This window comes from Anser anser, assembly GCF_964211835.1.
Source record: "Anser anser genome assembly, chromosome: 1".
In the NCBI taxonomy this organism is placed as follows: domain Eukaryota; kingdom Metazoa; phylum Chordata; class Aves; order Anseriformes; family Anatidae; genus Anser; species Anser anser.
This window is the reverse complement of record NC_139720.1, coordinates 20,034,974-20,053,920: the sequence shown is the minus strand read 5'-3', so window position 1 is coordinate 20,053,920 and position 18,947 is coordinate 20,034,974. Positions and strand designations below refer to the sequence as shown.

The window sequence follows — 18,947 nt, the reverse complement described above, 5'->3', positions numbered from 1 at the left end:
AGACTTAATGGCTTTTTCACTGTCTTCCAGGTTCTCATATTAACTAATATCATGCTGGGTATTTATCTCTTTGGATCCTAATTATTTTCTGTTATCCTCAACATGGAATGGAATCCAATTAAGTGATCATTTTGGAACGCAGAAAGACAATTACATTTGAAGTAATTATTTTGGATCATGTTGGAGACACCAGCCATCCTTAAAACAAAAACAAAAAAAAAAGAACACTGTTGGAGGAAGTCTTTGACATATATGAAACTATGCTCTTCATTCAATATATTGCCCCATTTCCGTAAGTTATAAAGTTGTACATGTTGTAGTATATGTGACTCAAATTGGTCGCAGATTTTTACCAGTCCCAGCATTCTTATTCCCCAACCGTGCTCTGTGAGAGCGGATTAGTTCAGAACACTCCATCTTCATCTTCTTCCCTGCCCAAACACACAGTCTGATCTTCCTTGGAGAACTAAAGCATACAAAGGAATGCTCTATTTTGTGCATTTATGTAATTTTAATAAAATACAATTTTTTCTTTATATATATATATATATACACACACACATAAAGATATATATATATATATTTACTGAAGGCTAATGTTACTCATGCTGGGTAAGTGCACAAGTCAGGACTTGATTAGTCCTTGCTTGGTAAAAATCAACCAAAATAGTGTTATATAAGTGCTGGTGACTGTGCAAGGCATTTTTTGAATGTTGTGACTTTGTTGGGGTAGTTGAAATTATTTAACTGTTTTTTTTTCATTTCTCAGCTCTTCAGCTGTGGTTTTAATATAGCACATCATCTTATATTTTGATATGCTTGTCTTTGCAGCAGGCTATGCATAATACATTTTTAATTGCTTTAGAATAATTTTATACAAGTTCTGCTTCTTTATTTTTGTTTCAGCAGAACTACAAAATCAGATTGCAGTCTAAAATGCACAGATCTATATTATGTGGTAGTGTTTTGTACGTTCATGGAGTATGCTGCTCCTTGGACTACCCTGGGTTTTGTTTGTCTTTAATTTTTCCAAACTTATGCTGCGTTTCTGGAGTTATCTTTTCCTGCTTCTGTTAATGTGGTATGGACAAGAATATTCTAACTTGCTCGATGTAGACAGTCAGCCCAAGTTTTGACTACACTCTAAGTACAAACTGCTACTGTTAAGAAGCTGAAACTTTTCATGATAAACATAATTTTCAGGGCGGAGAAAAACCTTTGAACAACTATTAAGCTGATCTTTGACTTTTTCTTTTCTTTTTAAACTGCATTTAAAATTGATAGCAAACTTCATTATTTGTGTTTTTTTTTTTCTTTTTTAGAAAAAAAATGAGTTCTGGCTTTGAGTGCTTTTGAAGAAACTTTAGAGGAGAAACTAAAACGAAATCATCTAATAATGATAGGTCGTAGTTTGATTTTGGGGATTTTTGTTTGTTTGTTTTTAATCTCAAGTTTTAGTGAAGGGGGTGTGTGTAAGAAGTTTAGTACCTGACCTAATGAAGTTCTAGTCCGTGTTAGCTCATTTAATCTAACACAGTCATGAGTTCTTGGAAAATTTGAGTGAGTGGCTCATACCGGTTTGTTGCAAAGTTACCCAGGCTACTAATATGCAAAAGCAGGATGAGTTACTTCTGTCATGGATTTTCTTTATTTTACCATCTTAGTAATATCTTTTGAGCCGAAAAAATTTGAGTTCCTCAAAAGAATTAGGAATCTTCTCTAATCTCACTTCTTCCAGTAGCTAGAGGAGATTGGGTATTTCTTGGTTCTCGAGAGAAGGAGTTTTATAATGGTTTCAAAAACACATTTACAGTTACAGCATTTAAATGTAGTATATTTGTTTATATTTTGCACATCAGTGATACCGTAAAGCACATAAATTTAATTGCCTGATTCTCCTGTCAAGTTGAGGTCACTTGGGAACCACTGCCACTGTGTGACCAGATATGTGTGTTTCACTTAAACTAAGCGTTGAGGTCTTCCTTTCTTAAAATACTACATATATCTTACAATTTCTGCATATTCCTTACAATTTCTGAAGAATAGACTGTGCAATCTGAGTCACCTAGACTATGTAAGCTGGTATCATTAAGGGCTTGATATTCAGCAAAAATGTTCCTGATGATAGTCTCGTTTTCTTCATTTTTCATACTTCCACAAACGAGAAAGAAATATGTTGGGGGGAGGACAGGTGGAATTACTGTAGTCTTCAAAACCTATGTTAGTGAAGTAAATGAGTCATTAAACTTATAGTCTGTTTAAACTGGACTGCCAGTGCAGAGAGCCGTCCCCATTGTTATAGTTGTATGTTCCTGTTCCTTACCTTGTTTCTCAACATCAGCAGTCGTGCAGTTACTTGGTTGCTTTTCCCAGTGCGTGGCTGAAAACTAGTTCAACACGTGGTCTCACGTTTCACTGTAGTGACGGAGTGAAGATGAGAAGAAACTATTGCAAGGGACTGAGAGCACTAAACCATCCCTTTCAGTGGCAGCATGATCATAAACTTATTGAAGCAATCAAAATGGGAAGCCAGCCCCTGATGTTTTTTGTCCTGGGTATGTGTACACATACAGCACAGGTGTACACAGACACATAGCTAAGTTGTATTTGGGGTACACATGGTTGAACACTTCATATATCTTCTTATGAGATTAAACATGCATTTCCTTTCACTTTCTCAGTCCACTGGGAACCTGAACCCTGCTCTGGTTCTGGTAGCAATATTTACTTGATCTCTCTGTAGACTTAAAATGAAATCTGTGATGTAACTTGTTTCTGTGGTTGATGTATATTAACTAGGTGCCTGCTTGTGGCAGGGTGAAAACAAAACAGTTTTTACAATCCACTTGAAAAATAGGCCTCACGTATTAGAAAAGTTACTTGTAGAGACCCAAGATCACCTTTTTCTCTTTATAGAAAAATTGTTTAGTTTTTCATTTTATGTGCTATATAAAGTGTACCATGATAGTTTTACAGGGGAATTTAAGCTTTCTCATAAAGCCTGCTCTGTTTCAACAGGTCATTCAACGTAGTCTAGGACAGAGCTCCTAATTAATCCCCAGCTATCTGTACTGATTTGCTTCAAATGAGAACAAAATTAATATTTTTTAATATTAAAAAAGCACCTAGTTTGCTGCCTGAACACTCAAGACAATACAAACTTCTATCTTTTTTTTTTTTTTCCTGTGTAGGAAATTAAGGGCAAATATGGGACTTAAGAAGCACGCTTAAATCTTCAGTGTAAAGTAAATGCTAATGAAAGGGAATGGTCATATGTGAATCTTTCAGATTACTGAATAAATTCTTCTCTTTCTCTTAAAAAAAATAGTAAAACTTAATTGAAAGGGAGCGTCTTCCGGGGGGGGGGGGGGGGGGGGGGGTCACTGAATGGAAACACTTTGAAATATGCCTGGATTGTACAAAGTAACTTGCTAAGCTAAAGTTCATAGTTGTCCTCCTTCTTTGTATAAGGCTTTGCAACAGACAAGCTGAAACAATTAGAACTTAAAAAGGGGAGTTCTGACATAATTTGCTTTTATTTCAATGTCCTATGTAGAGATGTGAAGATATGTAAGCTTAAATGACCATGTCTGAATGAACAAAGATTATGATGACTTTTAAGACTGATAATAGGATGGCTATGATGGATAGTTCTTTCTTGCAGTATGAGAAGCATGTAGGTCATACACACAGAATTAAAAACTTTAATTTGTTGTAAGGAAATAAGTGTGCTCAGAATGGAGTTCAGGTTAAAATTTTGTTCTCTTTGTGGTCTACAGCTTATGGTAGCTTATTGGAAGCTAGTCCCATTGTTTTAAGTCAGTTCATTTTTGATGATATCCTGGAGTCTGTGTTGGATACTTTCTTTTAAAACAAAACAAAAAAATAAATTTTCAGAAAACAGAAAGAAGTTCTGTTTTTTTTGCCTTTGGGAAATTTCTTCAGAATGCTAGCTTAAGCCACTTCATTGGTCTGTTTTAATCAAATTTACGATGGGTAAATTTACATTGGCTTTACGATGGGTTTCAAAAACTCAGTCCATGAATTTTCCAGCATGTTCTGCTTATAAGAACTATGTTTTTTGAGAATTAGCAGACCAGGGCAGGATTGATGACAGCCCGCCAAATTAGTAGCTTGTAGTATAGAAGCTTTCTGTTAGGTTTTCATTACAGTTGTGAAGTAAAAATACAGTATCCTCAGATATATCTGAACTAGTATCAGGAGAAAGATTGTTTTAGGAAAAAAAAATCATATGCATATTACTGATTTTTTGATCCCAGAAAATTGATGTGATGTTAATTTGAAATTACTAAATTTCTTTCAGGAAGAGCTAGCTAACTTCATAAGAAAATCCCTACCACTTTTTACTTTTAGTAATTGAAAAGGATTTTCAGAAGTTCTGCATTGATTTACGTGTAACCCTGTTTTAAAATGAGTTTTCTGTTGACTTGGTAAATCTGTCTCTGGTTTGTAACATTTTTTTTCCTTGGTTTTTCTACCCAGCTTCTGCAGCCTGACTGTCTTAATGTACTACGTGTTGGAAACATTACATACAGAGACTAATTTGATATTCTGTTTGGCATTTCCCATATTGAAATCTTCACCTTTTTTTGTGTTACCTAAATTTCCATCCTAACTTTAAAAACTGGACTACAGGATCCTACTATTTATAATACTATGTTTTGAAAATGAAATATTTTGTTAATGTTCGTGTTCTTTCTTTTTCGTCCTATCAAAATACTTAAGAGGTACAGAACAATAATTATACAATGCGTGTGTGTATAAAATTGTTAATGAAATGGTATGTTCGTTTCCAGTTTGATGCAGTTTATTTCTGTTATGCTGTAGGTCTCTCAAATGGTTTTGGAGATGGAAGTAAAGAGAGAGCATTAGACGATACTCCGGGGAGAAAAGTTGAACCTCGTCGTCGCTGTGCATCAGAATCTAGCATTTCATCTAGTAACAGTCTTTTGTGTAACACCAGGTAAAACCGTGAATATCAAATACAAATTTGAGGTAGAATATGTCAGTTTTCTGTGCTGCTTGTGACCCACATTGCAGGATTGAATACATTTTAGAAAAAAAAGAGTACATTTCAATTTTCTCAATGGTGTGTTAAACATGAAACACCTATTAGGATTGCTAGTATTCCTTTGTTGTATTTAGGTTATTGCAGATCCAGGCGTGCTTTATACTTGACTGCACTTCTCTTACTCTCCTGCTCTCTGTAAATATAGATGGGTAGATACATATACATGTTTATGTGTGTAGAATTTAGTTTTAATTGTCTTCACAGTCCTGAACACTAAAAGTGTCTGTGTTTAATCAGTGGGGATGGGGACAGGGAGCAATCTCCAAAGCTGAGTCTTCTCCGTAGGGAAGGTGAATTCAGCAGCTGTGAAACTGTGGGTTGTCAGCGTGTGATTCAGATCACTGGGTAGTTTCTGCAATGACAGTACCCGTATACCAACTGGTGACTGTCTCTCTGTGAAGTCCGTTGTTAAAGATAGGACTGTCAGAATGGTCACCTCTGTCACCACTGACACGTACTTCTCCATCACCAATGGTGCACCATTCCAAAAGCATACTCATGTAACTTTCTCCAGTCCTGGGCTATGAGAGTTGAGGAAGCAACATGGCAGTGGAGTTGAATGGGTTTGTTTAGATCCATGGAATGACAGTTGCTGGTATGTGTTCTCTTGGCCTAGAAATATGGTTGGCAATGGTACACGACTTTCAGTTGTTGATGTGATGAGAGATGTGAAGAAGTTTGAAAATAAGTAATAGAAGAACAGAGCTTGTTAGAGTAGGATAGGGCATACAGGAGTATAGGATAAATCTGTGGGTTTGTATGGGGAGGGAGTTTTTGTGTTGTTTTTTAAAGAAGAGACTAGTTCATTTGTTCATGATTGGTATTAAATTGCTTAAAGGAGTGATGTTAATGCATTCATGTCAAAAAGGCTTTCGGGAGCAAAGAGAATACTGGGTCTCTTGTGAATTTGATATATTGAGGATACGACTTAGAATAACTACTGTTCACATTCTTTGATCTCTTGAAGAGAACTCAGGTGTACAATAAGACTCTTAAGAACAACTTTCTCACTTTGTGTATAGACATTACTATCGTAAGTGAAAGATTCGAACTTGTAATGAAAAGTGAAAGAGAAAATAATTGCATTTTTCTATTTAGTGGGACTATTGGAGCAGAGGGAACATGTTTCTATGTGTCCAGTATTCATTTTTTTAACACTGGAGACGATGCAGCTGCTCATATGCTGAATGTGTATAACCTGCACTAAAGTTGAAGTGCAATTGCATACTGCTTGTCTTTTGCTGATAACAAACCAATTAAGTGCATGAAATTTTGTAGATTTTGTGGTGGTTAACTTTTTTTCTGTTATATGGAATTCATTGGAGTTTGTGGCTCTGATTTTTACCATATATGATTTTAAATTCTTGTTCAGAGTCTTCATTTGTAGGGAACAATGTTATTTTATCAAGGGATGGTCTTTAATATTTGTACTTTTGCAGTTTCAGCCTACCAAAGTGTGGTAAAGGTAAACCAGCGCTTATACGAAGACACACGTTGGAAGATCGAAGTGAATTGATATCATGCATTGAAAATGGAAACTATGCCAAAGCAGCAAGAATTGCAGCTGGTAACTGCTATTTATAAATAACTGTTTTCTTAATAATACTATGCAACTATATTTTGTCCATTAGTTTAACAAATGCTAACATTCTTATTTTCTCTGCTGAAAGAGTTCTGAAAGTGGTGTTGATAGCATGGTAGAAAATGCTAGATTCTGCTTTCAACTTTTTTAAAACTTTAAAGAAAAAGAATAGCATCTAGTGTTGTTTTGATCAATAAGTGGCATTTAAAGTGAGTTAGCCTACTCTAGTAGTACAAGTAGAACTTGTACTTCAATACTATTTGTGGTTCTGTTAGCATTTTTCTTTGGGCTTTTTGTTTTGGGGTTTACTCCTTATATACTCGTCTGCAAAAATATGTTGACAGATGGGTAAGACATGATGGGTAAGACAGATGGGTAAGGTCCATTTTGATTCAGGAAAAAAAAAAGGAATAAAGCAAGAATTTCTAAAAATTCAGTATAACAGGTTACCATATTTCAGGGAATTAATTATGTTTTGGTGATATGTCTTTCTTTTGTTTTAATATTTTTTAATTGTATTGCAAAATTTAAGTAGGTCGTCTCATCTGTAAGTAGATCAGTTTGTAGAATACAGTGTTCCCATGCTGCAGTTAGGGGTCAAACTTGCCATGTCTAGCAAGCCTGTCGTTAGTCCCTTACAGCTCCTCTCCCCTTATCCAGGATTCTTTCATGTCTTTCCAGTGCTTTTTATCTGACTCTGTTTGCCTTACTCTGTTCTTTCCTCCTTGTAAGATGTTTTGTGTTCTTTCTTGCAGCTAATCTATTTTCAGCTATTGCTTCATTACTCTAAGGTTTAGGATCTTTATTTGTATGGTAACCTACTATACAAGAAAGTCTTTTCCATTTACTTTCCTTATTCTGTCCTGGCTAGTCTTACGTTTAACACTATCCACTTAGAATTCCTGTACTTGCTTTTTCAAACTTTCCTTGATCCATCTTAATTCTGTCTCTGTTCTCAGATACATTCTAAAGCTGCCTCAAAGGAGAAGTGGTATTATTTTATATACTGTTATATATTGTATATACTTCTAATTCTTTCGGCTGCATTCTGTACTGGCAGATAAAGAACAAACAGGCAGGACTGAAGTGAAATGTGTTGCTTACGTTCTGTGCATAACTGGAACTTTGTCATGATTTACTTTTATTAGTAAACTCCTGGATTTTAAAAAGAAACTAAAACAAAATTTTGCCCATTCTTAGCAAAATGTCACAAGCAACTCTGCTTGACAGAGTATATGTGCTTTAGAAATGGACACAGTGCTTACAGTCATGCTGTCCAAGTAATACTTTATTTTTATTTACAAGATGCTAACTCAAAACCTCTGGTATATTATGTTATAATACCGCGGTTATGATGGGATGCAGTTCTGCACTGACTGATTGATATAATCATTGTCGTGCATGCACACTGAAATATGGTAGTTCAAACAAAAAATTTACAGGACTGCTGTTGAGCTTGCAAAGCTAAGTGGAAAGCATGCTGTCCACTTAGTGTACTGAATAAGTTAAGGATATTATGGAAAAATATGCTCTACATTGAAACCTGAAGACTGCGTTGAGGTATAAATACGTGCAAGAGGATAAATTAAGGTTTCAAAAACAGCTTACAATTCTGTGTAACTTTTGGGGCTTGGACTTATAGGCTTAATTAGGTTTTCCTGTTTTTCAAGGAGAATCATCTGTTTGTAATAGGTTGTTGTCCTTGGTATGCAGGAGCACTGGAAGATGAATAGAGACATGTTATGAGTGGTTTTCATAAAAAGTTGCTGTATACAGAGATGCGCTAAGATTTGTGGGTCTTGACTTCCTTTACAGGGTTGGGAACTTGCTGGGCGAAAGTGGCAGTGCATTCTTCTGTCTCCTCCTGAACCTTGCCCAGTCCTTTTGCTCAGCTGTTCCTTATCCAAGATTCTTGTCTACCTCTCCTGTTCATAGTCTGTCCCCCTCATTCTTTTTGTCTCAACTTTTAAATTCTTTGTCCCCCATCTTTGCCAGTTACTTTTTCCACCTAATTGTCAGACTTCTTTCTTTCCTCAGTAAAGCTTAGTGGCAGTATCTTTTCCAGCAGTGTCTAAATGCTGTTTTTGACTTCAGTAATTTTGGACTGGTAAGCAGGAATGGGGAATGGAGAGGGGGGCAGGTTGTAGGGAAGGTCTCACACCGTTTGACTCAAATAACTTTCTTCTGTGCACAGTCTTCATTTCAACAGGTAAGTCATTGATGGCAGAAAGTACACTTTGTCCAGCCAAAAGTTAAACAACAAAAGGAAAGCCTCAGTATAAATTCTTGTGCAAAAGAATGATCCATCTGTGCTGGAGAGATTGTAGTTCATTTTTAGGTCTTGGTATTTTTGAAGCTTAAATATGTTTAGTATCTGTGGCTTCATCTGCAGATTTAGATGTTAAAGTCAAAGTTGCCTCTTAAGTAATTTGAGAGAGAAAAAAAAACAAACGCTGTGCACTCTTACTACTCTGGTCATGTTTCAGTTTTTTTTTTTTTTTAAGACTTTCTTCTTTGAGGCTGAAGTTTCTGATTTAAAACAAAGTTCATTACTGAACTACAAAAAAACTCTTGGTCCTTGCTGAAAGCTGTGCAGATTTCTTGAAGTTTGGGGTTTTGAAGTTCTTAACTCTGTTTTTGAAGATAAAAGTGTCTTTAAAGCTTTGAAGCCTGCAGTGCTGGCACCTAATGGGTGTTTTGCTCAATCTACCCACAAAAAGTTAAACTCATCAACTTCATTATGAGAATGCTCATGGAAAATAAGCCCACAACACAGTAGTTGTTTTTAAAACATTGTGAGAATTAGGAAGTCTGTAAGGGGAGGAGGAAATGTTTAGAGACATCCTTGTCTTTACCCTGAACTATGTAGGATCTTTAGTCTGGTGTCTTGGTATTTTGTTAGTGTTGGTTTTCAGATAGTGTGTGAGTACTGTTATTTTAAAATCCTCAGCACTACATTGTCATGACTGCTAACTTAAATGCATTGTCTCTCGTAGCTTGAGGAAATAAAGGGTTGTTATGGCATAAAACAAAACTAACCATATGTGCTAGTGATAGTAAACTAGACCCATAACACCATGTGGAATAAATTCTTACTAGGAAAATATTCTGGGACTCTTCCCTACAGTTTATACAGCCAAGAAGTCTCTGAGGGAGTCTTGCTGTGTTCCTCTAGTGAGATTATGACCTTCTACTCTGCATTAAAATACCATTTTTTTCATTTTTGTATCACCTCTACAGCTGAGAATAATGTAGGTTTTTCTTTCTTCTGTTAGCTGCCCCCTCAAAAAAGAGGACTTGTATTGTTTTTATGTACCAGGTACAGTTCTGTACACATTTTCAAAATAGTTTTTGTATGAAAGACACGTTAACCTAAAAATTCATGACTGTGTCTAGCCGCCTTGTGAATACTTAACATACAGAGAAGCAGAGAAATAAAGAAGTTGCCTAAATTATTTTTTTCGGGGTGTTAGAAATTGTTTTGATCAGTTGTTTTGAGATGATACCAAAATGTTTCATCTGGATTTGACATGTCTTTCCATAATGTCCAATATTTAATGAATTTAGCTATACTCTTAGAAGTATAAGAATGCCTGTATGTATTATTTCTGTGTTATATTTTTGTTCATCTGAAGAATATTATTATGTCTTTCAATGAGTAAGTGAGGAAAATCCTAACAAGACCTCTAAAAATATTCAGAAAGGAACAAATAAATAAACCCATAAATTGTTTAGTAACAGTTTTTCCAAGGTTATGTAGTTCAGTTTCAACAACAACAACAAAGAAAATCGAAATAAGACTGCATCATTTCCGTGGTTTTATATAATGGAATCCACTGATTAAAGTTCTCATCTGTAAAGTCTGTTGGAATTGGTGGCAAACATCCCTGTTTTGTTTGGGACACTTGTTTAAGGTCTTAAACACTGGAAGAAAAATATTGCATTTGGTGCTCTTTCTCCTCTGATATACACAGCTACAACAGAACCTGCAACATTTTTTAACTTCAAAAGCATCTAGCATCTTGGTTAAGCTGTAGTGGCAGATTACTATGAATTATTGCATTTTGAGAACTCATAGGGTTGTGAATCTCTAGCCTTAAACTTCTCAATACAGTGTTTTCTTGGAATGTTGATACCATTATTGATTCAAAATAAGCTATAATTGAATGAAAAGCCTTTGGTTGGAAATTGACCTAGAATATGTTGTGGAGAATGATCACTAAACAAAGAGGTCAGTCAGCTCAAGTGTTTTTTCCCCACTCTTTCTACTCCTGCAAGATTTGAAGTCATTTTCTTGATGTTCAAATAGAATGTATATCTGCATGTCAGATTTCATTATAAGCGCTGCCTATTTTAAATAGAAGCAAATTAGGAAGAATTGAACGTACTTTCTTTTGGCAAGTAGAGAGCTACTTCTACCAAGTATTGTCTTGCTCCTAAAAAGTTGTGCAACTGCAGCCTCTGAACTATACTTTGGTATTAGGTTTCCCTATACAAGTTTTTCCTCACTTTTACAGTTCATGACCTTTCATTCCCATCTTCCTACTTTCTCTGCCCCAAGTTCCATCTTGAGTGGGCAACTCATGGTCTTCTGCCTAGTCTCTTGACAGGAGTCAGTTGTGGTTCTAGTTGACTGAATGGCTTAAACCTGTCTCATGCTTCAGTCCAGTGGTGATTGAAGCAACAGAGATGAAAACTGAGGATTCTGGTAGAAGCAAGCAGTAACCTAAACTTAGCTTTCTGTTGCGCTGCCTCCTGAGAAGGAAGAACCCCTATTGCAGCTGCTTCCTTGAATCCTATTGGTCTTTTTTACTTTGCTTCAGGAAAGGGCTAGGCAGAGAGACAAAGAGCTCTGATTTAAATCGAAAGAAAAGGAGCAACAACAACAAAAAAGCAAGTTAGAACTTAAACACATTTCTATTCTTATGTTTATCAGACAAGTGCTGTAAGTGACCAGGGGCTAATCTTGTTATACGTTATATCCAACACTTTGGAAAGATCATGCAACTTGCATCTTTAATGCCATCACAACTTACATCTTTCGTACCACCATCTATTTGACAGGCTTGTCATAATTTCAAAACAAACACATTTTTTGGAGTACCATAACTTTTTCTTCACGTTTTTTCAAAGGAAAAGGGATTATAAGAATCTGATGGCACTTGCTTTCTAAGAATTGTTCTGTGATAGGCAGTTTCTGGAAGCTTCTAAAAACTCATTCTTTATCTGCAAACTTGGATTAAGCTACTAGTAACATTTCAAGAGCTATTGCGAACATTACCTGTTTTTTATTGATATTTGCATAAAGGTGGTACTGGTACACATTTGATTTCTAATGATCATGAAATACTGGTGACAAAACAACTGTAGATTTGTCTGAGGTTTTATTCTGTAAAATACTAATCTTATATTTAATTATTGTTTGTTCTTAGAAGTTGGGCATAGCAGTATGTGGATTTCAACTGATGCTGCAACATCTGTTCTTGAGCCTCTAAAAGTAGTATGGGCCAAATGCAGTGGATATCCTTCTTACCCAGCTCTGGTGAGTACACAGCTTTCCATCAGTACACTAGTAATACTGTTTCTGGTTTGAAAATCTTGATGCATGAACTCAGCCTGAAGGGGAAGTTACATATTATCTTGAGTAAAGTGGATTGCTTTTCCCTCTTTACAGCTTTAACATGAAACCTTTTTGTAAAATTATTGCAATATCCGATGTCGAACAAATGATGTCTGTTACCCTAACTGTCTCACTAGTCTTTTCACTGCAATATTGTTTAAAGGATCAACTGAATAAGCATTTGACAGACATCTTGCTAGTGTTAGAACTTAGGAGATACTTTCTGCTGCAAAACAAAATTTAAAATATTCAAATTCGGCAGCTCATTAAAGAAACAAAAAAACTCGATGGATAAAACCTTTTAATTTTTTTCTAGTTATGAATGATATGCTGGAAACTTAAAGCTGTTGTGTCCATGTTATTTTAGGGGAAATAAACACAGTTCTGCTTAAATCAAGAGTTTGTAGAAAAAATGTTTATGAAGTGTTTGAATGTCTTCAGCCATTTGGGGTTATACAAACAGTTCATATACTATGACTTGATTTATATAATAAACTGGATAATCATGTGACTGGTTTGATGTATGCCTACTGGGGAGATCAAGAAGTTTAGTCATAATAGAATCAGGTTAAAACTAGTGGAGGTGAGATTCAGAGCACTTGAGTTTGTGCGCAAGCTCTTGAGTAGATGACTCAAGCACACTTCAGTCAGATGCTTAAAATTTGATTGTCTGTTGAATGGTGCAGTTTGGTGTTAGATTTAAGCCGATCATGACTAGGAGGTGCCAGAAAGCTCCTTTTCTGTCCACTGCTTTATGTAAAAACTAGTGTTTCTCTGTGTGATGAGGTGATTGAGGAATTAAACCTCAGTCAAGAGAAGAAAGTTATTGTGATTTCCACAAACTCTCCACAGTTCCTAGCTTTCTGTTGGCTTAGTTCCCATAACCAGTTTATTTTGAATTAAGATGGATATCACTGGGGAAACTGGCAAAATAACAGAAGTTTGTAGGGCAAAAGATGGATGGAACAGCCATGGAGTAATATAACCCTTAGTGACAACTGGGCAATTATTAATACTGTGAAGTATCTCCAAAGGAGTTTTGTTTGTGACTCTCACTGCACAATTCATTGAAAAATGAGTAGCCTTTTCTGATAATTAAATAGCATATGCAAGATATTTGAAAGCTACTTTGTTATTTTTTTCTTTTTTTCCTGTTTTTTCTTTTCATTCTGTTAAGAGCTCTTTTTTCTTTGAGATTTTAAAGGTATGACTCTTTTTGCAGAAACAAATATCCATACCATAATATAGGTTACGTAGGCTGGATTTATTATTCTTTTTCTTTTATGTGTAAGATGTAAAATTTAAATTAGGAACTCTCCTTTCTTCTCTTTTATAGATTATTGACCCCAAGATGCCTCGTGTTGCTGGCCATCACAATGGTGTTACTATACCAGTGCCACCCCTGGATGTACTCAAAATTGGAGAACAAATGCAGACCAAATCAGATGAGAAGCTATTCTTAGTACTGTTTTTTGACAACAAAAGAAGTTGGTACGTTATTAAAATACTTTGCTCAATACAGAGACTTAAAACTTTACATCTGTAGCTTAAGTCTAAGAGAAAACTAAGACATTCCTACCTATAGATACTTTTTCATACCGATGTATCACCTATAATGTTAAAATATTTGAGTCTGTTCTTGGACCAAGGTGTATCATACTGGAAGATACTTATTTATGGTCAGTTTGGAAGGCAGTAATATAAACTTACTTGTTTTGATCTACAAGCTGGTTTTGATATGGGCCTGATAAATTAACTACACAGATTTTTCTTTTCTTTTTTAAAGATAGTCTTCAGTATTTGTCTGTATCAGGTTTCATCATTGTTTTCCAAATGACGACACATCTTCCAATCTGTTCAGATGTCTTTTCTTTAAATTTTTAATCTTTCTAATTAAATGTTGTATTATTAATATGCACTTGAAGTTAACTCTTTCTAATTTTTCCATGAAACCTTCCCTTTTTCTGTTTCTTTCATTATCAGCAATATGCTGTGTGGAGTCTGAGGGGAGAATTCACATAATATTCACACAAACATTGTCTTCCTCTTCCACTAGATATTTTTATTTTTGCCAGATATGGAAGTTTTTCAGCTAGTTCTCTTTCTTCCTTTTATCAAGTTACATCTTTCCTTCCACTGCTCTTTTTAAAAATGGCAAATCTGACCTACTAAATGGGAAACACGGTGTAGCAGCCCTTACAGTTCTGGACAAAGTTTGTGATGTTATTCTATATTTAACATTGTTACTTTACCTTTTCTTATAGGCAGTGGCTTCCCAAATCCAAAATGGTTCCCCTTGGGATAGATGAGACCATAGACAAGTTAAAAATGATGGAAGGCCGCAACTCAAGCATTCGAAAAGCAGTAAGGATTGCTTTTGATCGTGCTATGAATCACCTGAGTAGAGTACATGGAGAACCAGTCAGTGACTTCAGTGATATTGACTAGCAGAGATTCTACCAAGGCATGAAAAATACCACAGACTTGAACTCTACTAATGAACCTCTTTGTCTAAAAGAATGTATTGAAGATACAACCCCTTAATTGTTGATTCAGTGGCTGAGTTCTGCAAACTTGAAATTGTTGAGCAATTCTTCTAAATCACCATTGCCATATTGATTAATGGTTTTATCGTGTTGTAGTTTGGAGGATTTTCCACTAAACCTGTTAAAATGTCTTGTTCATAGTGTTCATAATTGTACATAAATGTATATTCAACACTTAACTTATTCTGATTTTAGAAGTAGTTCTTTAATTCCTTTTATAATTTTGCTGGGGAGGGAGTTGGTTTTTGTTTCCATGCTGTTTATTTTTCATTCTTTCTAAGGTTAAGTTACCTAAGCACCATCTTCCAGCTTAAGGTGTTTAGTGAATTGTAAAGCCTAATATCAAAATGGCATCAAATATATGTTTGCCTGAATCATATACAATATGGTGCTGCTTGTATCATTTCTTCCTTGGTCTGTAGCTTCTGAAAAAGACTTCTGAATGTTTGTGTAAATCATTGCTCTTTGCACAAAGTACCACATATTTAAGATTGATGTAAATTTACAATTACAAATATGTATTTTAAGAAAGGAAGTTGCATTATTTTGGAGGGTACTTTGTGAGAAAGACATCAAGAAAAAAATTATACTATGTACATCACTTGCAAATCACCAAAAACACTCCATTGTTGCCCAAAATAACTTAAGATTGTTTTTGTTTTAAACAAATCTGGCTTAAAGCCTGCAAGCACATTATTTCTTTCAAAACCATATCCCATTTATCTCCCATTGATTTTATTTTGTTGATATATGTGCCTCCCTGTGTTTTATTTATTGTAGAAAATGTATTAATTTGATTTATAATGAAAAATAAAATTGACAAATATATTGATATGCATTTTTATACAGGCACATGAGAAGACAACTTGCTTTGGGAGAAAAATGTATTGGAAATTGTATAAAAATAACTTGATGGTTTGTGTGTAATTTGATTTTTTTTGTAACTTGTAATCTTCTGTTTCCAATGAGGGGATTTATGTAACTTTTAATTTAGAACACTTTGGTAGCAATAGAAACTTTGGATACATTTTTGTATGGTACATGTGATGTATATAGAATTAGTACTTTATTTTTATTTTTAAGAAGTAAAGCATTATGTTTGGGCAGGGGGAAGAAGGAGGGTGGGTTTCCAGAATTGCATTTTTATATTAAAAAAAAAAAATAAAGTCAAGATATTGATTGTTGTAGCTACTTTATTCCTACCTTCACTGAGAATACTGAATTTGTAACAATGAAAATGGCAAGGTATGTTTGCAATGTGATTTATAATGACTCCATTATTTATAAATGCACTGTGTTTGAACTCTTTTGCAGTGATATCTTAAATACTGTACCAAGTTATATAGTATGAAACACCAAATAATGCATATGAATGCACGAAGTATTTATGCCCAGCTTTTTTATAAAGGATTAGTAAATACAGCAAAACCAGTACTTTTTAAATCTTTTTTTAAAACTTCATGAATAGCATACTTCATTGTTAAACCTGCTTGAATCTTTATTTTAAAGGGACAATTACTTTTTAAATAGTTTTTAATGTTTTTATTCTCTATTGTTTGTAATACCCCCTTAGAAGCTTGAAATAAAATTTCTTTCTCAACTGTTAATTTTGTCCTGAATTTAGCCCCTGAAATTTTGCTGTAGTGCCCATTCTCTTTACTCCATGACTGAGTTGTTAAAGAGGAGCTAGTTAAAAGAATCTGATTGCTTTTGTGCTACAGCATGCAGTATCATCCTTACTGAGCCCTCTGCCTGGTAGGTATTCTAGTTATGCTGTACTAGCTGAGAGCAACCGCCTATAATGGACTCTCTTAATTACAAAGAGTACTTCGATAAATTTCGCAAACGAGCAAGCAAACCGTTTTCTCAGTCTTGACTGTAAACCATGCTTTGCAGGAAGTAGTGATGGCAGGTATCTTGTGAGGAGCATCCCAGGTGTGCTGCTCTGATAGAAACAATAGCCACATCAGGTAGAAAACTAAAGTGAAAATTTGGTTGTTTGTTTTAATTAGTACTTTTGTGTAATGACTTGGAGGATCTGCCACTTCACCATGCTTACCTTTGAAGGGAATGGAGCTCACACTTTGTTGAGACGCCATAACTACTTTTGATCTGTTAGGTTTGCTTATTAAGAGAGTCTTCATCAAGTAGCCTGAATCAGATAGTATTTCAGACTTGAGCTACCAGATATACTTAAAATCAGTGTGTGGGAAACGGGATAATGATTGGCAGGCAGAGAAAAATGTGGGTTTTTTTTGGATCTGTCAGACCCTGAAAAACTGTAATTGCAGTTTGGAGTAGGATGATGATAATTTTGTACTTGTAAATCTGGTATCTATGAAATACGAAGTACCAGTTTAAAAACAAAAATATGCAGTTGAAAATGATTTTTCAGAAGGCTTCTCAAGTTCTCAACTGCTTCCAATGGTAGGAACATTGGAGGGGGGAAAAGAGCTCCTTTTTGCAGATAAAAGTGGAGCTTTAATTCTGTTGTTCTGTAACAAATTGTTTAAGCAAATCTTAAGTGGAAGCTTTAGTGTGAATTTGGCTCAGGCCTTCAAGATTCATTTTCTGGGTTTTACCTTCAGAGGCAGCTCCATCAGTTCTTGGAGAAGGTAACTGTTTTTCTTGATCTTGAGAGAATTTTGGGCTGGAGAACATTAACGATTCAAAGAGGCCGTTTAAGCATCCTATACAAACGATACTGCATATTCTTTTGATGAACTTTGCATGGAAGGCTGTGTTACTTTTGTGCATGTGATGAAAACTGTCCCAGGACATTGTTTGCGAGGAGGCTGCAGCAATGGCTACAGCTTTTCCTATGCTCCTATGCCAAAGTAAAGTATTTTCCAGTGGCTCTTCAGGTTGGTTTCAAATATAAAATATTTTCTCAGACTTGTTGCTCTTCACTGGTGTGTGTTATGGAAATGAATACCTGTTTAGAATTTCCCAATTCTAGGGCTTAACCTGATACGGTAGCTGAATGAGTAGTAACGTATCTGAGAATGTGCTTCTGTACAACTTAGTATCATGTAAGAGCATGGTCTATTAATAACTGTACAATGATTGTGGAATGCAAATTAGTATTCTGGTGGAGGAAAAGGAAGGGAACAACGCTATCTAAAGATATCCTACTATTTTCTTCAGGAGTGTTACTGCAGTAAATACAGCGTGCAGATTTGCATCTTCACTTGTCAATTCTGGTGTGATCATCCCCAGCTAAAAAAGTGTGAGAATCCCAGATCAGAAGCTAAAACAAAGTTAATCTGTCTCTTTTGTATTAAAATGTGGGAAATCATGTTTTAAATATTTAGGAAAAAAATGGGGGTAATGACTTTAAAAGATATATATGTATTTGTTACCAAACACAGTGATTTTTGCAATGTTTGTTGATTGTGATTTTGTATTTTTACACTAGAGGGAGCAATACACACAGACCATCAACATTCACCAAAATAAATATTGAATATTTTCTTTTTAAAATGCTGCTATTAAAACTTCTTGCTGTAAAACAGTCTTTCCTGCTTCTAGTTTTTGTAGTCCATTAAAAGTGGATTTCTCTGATGGTCCTGCTGCAAGTGAACCTCTCTCGGAATGTTTGTTTTTCCCGAAGAGCTGGTAGGTAGGGCAGCAACTCTGGATTTTCTGGCTCTCTTGGTTCATATCTAAGTGCTAGTGACAGGCAAGTTACCTTTTCACACTGTTTTATTTAGCTGTTTATTTCTGTTCAGAGGTGTACTGCTATGGGTTCATTCAGGAGGATTATAAACAGAAAATTACCCAGAGCTTCTTGCTGCTAGTAACGTAGTGCAAGTTGAACAGAGAGGAGTTACCGACAAAAATATTCAAATTTGGAGGTGAAGGTGAGAGATGAGACAATTGCTTTACCCAGCAGGCCTGTAGAGAAATGTTGTCTCGAGGATATTCACAAGGAATTAAATAAAAGCTCTCATGGGTGATTGTGTTGGTAAAGGTCATTATCTATATTTAAAAAATAAATAAAAGTAAAAAAAATCCTGTAATTCTATAACACATAGAAGTGAACATAAATGCAGGAAGCATTTACTGTCCAAATTCTACTTAACACTTCATTTTTCTTGTGTACAT

The 18,947-nt window shown here is 35.2% G+C and overlaps 1 protein-coding gene across 5 annotated transcripts in view; it reads left to right on the top strand.

The window, feature by feature from the left end:
• The window catches only part of BRD1 (bromodomain containing 1), a 60,136-nt gene extending 43,689 nt beyond the window's left edge, over positions 1 to 16,447 (top strand). For 4 of the 5 annotated variants that reach the window (XM_083831398.1, XM_083831399.1, XM_083831401.1 and 1 more), the window contains 5 exons: positions 4,849 to 4,984; positions 6,532 to 6,659; positions 12,107 to 12,216; positions 13,631 to 13,785; positions 14,559 to 16,447. In XM_083831398.1, coding sequence (XP_083687524.1) covers positions 4,849 to 4,984; positions 6,532 to 6,659; positions 12,107 to 12,216; positions 13,631 to 13,785; positions 14,559 to 14,742 — 713 coding nt within the window. In that variant the 3' untranslated portion in view covers positions 14,743 to 16,447. Of the gene's footprint in view, positions 1 to 30; positions 186 to 4,848; positions 4,985 to 6,531; positions 6,660 to 12,106; positions 12,217 to 13,630; positions 13,786 to 14,558 lie in introns of those variants that run through there. The other variant, XM_083831402.1, reaches the window with a different exon arrangement.
• Positions 16,448 to 18,947: the final 2,500 nt, after the last annotated feature.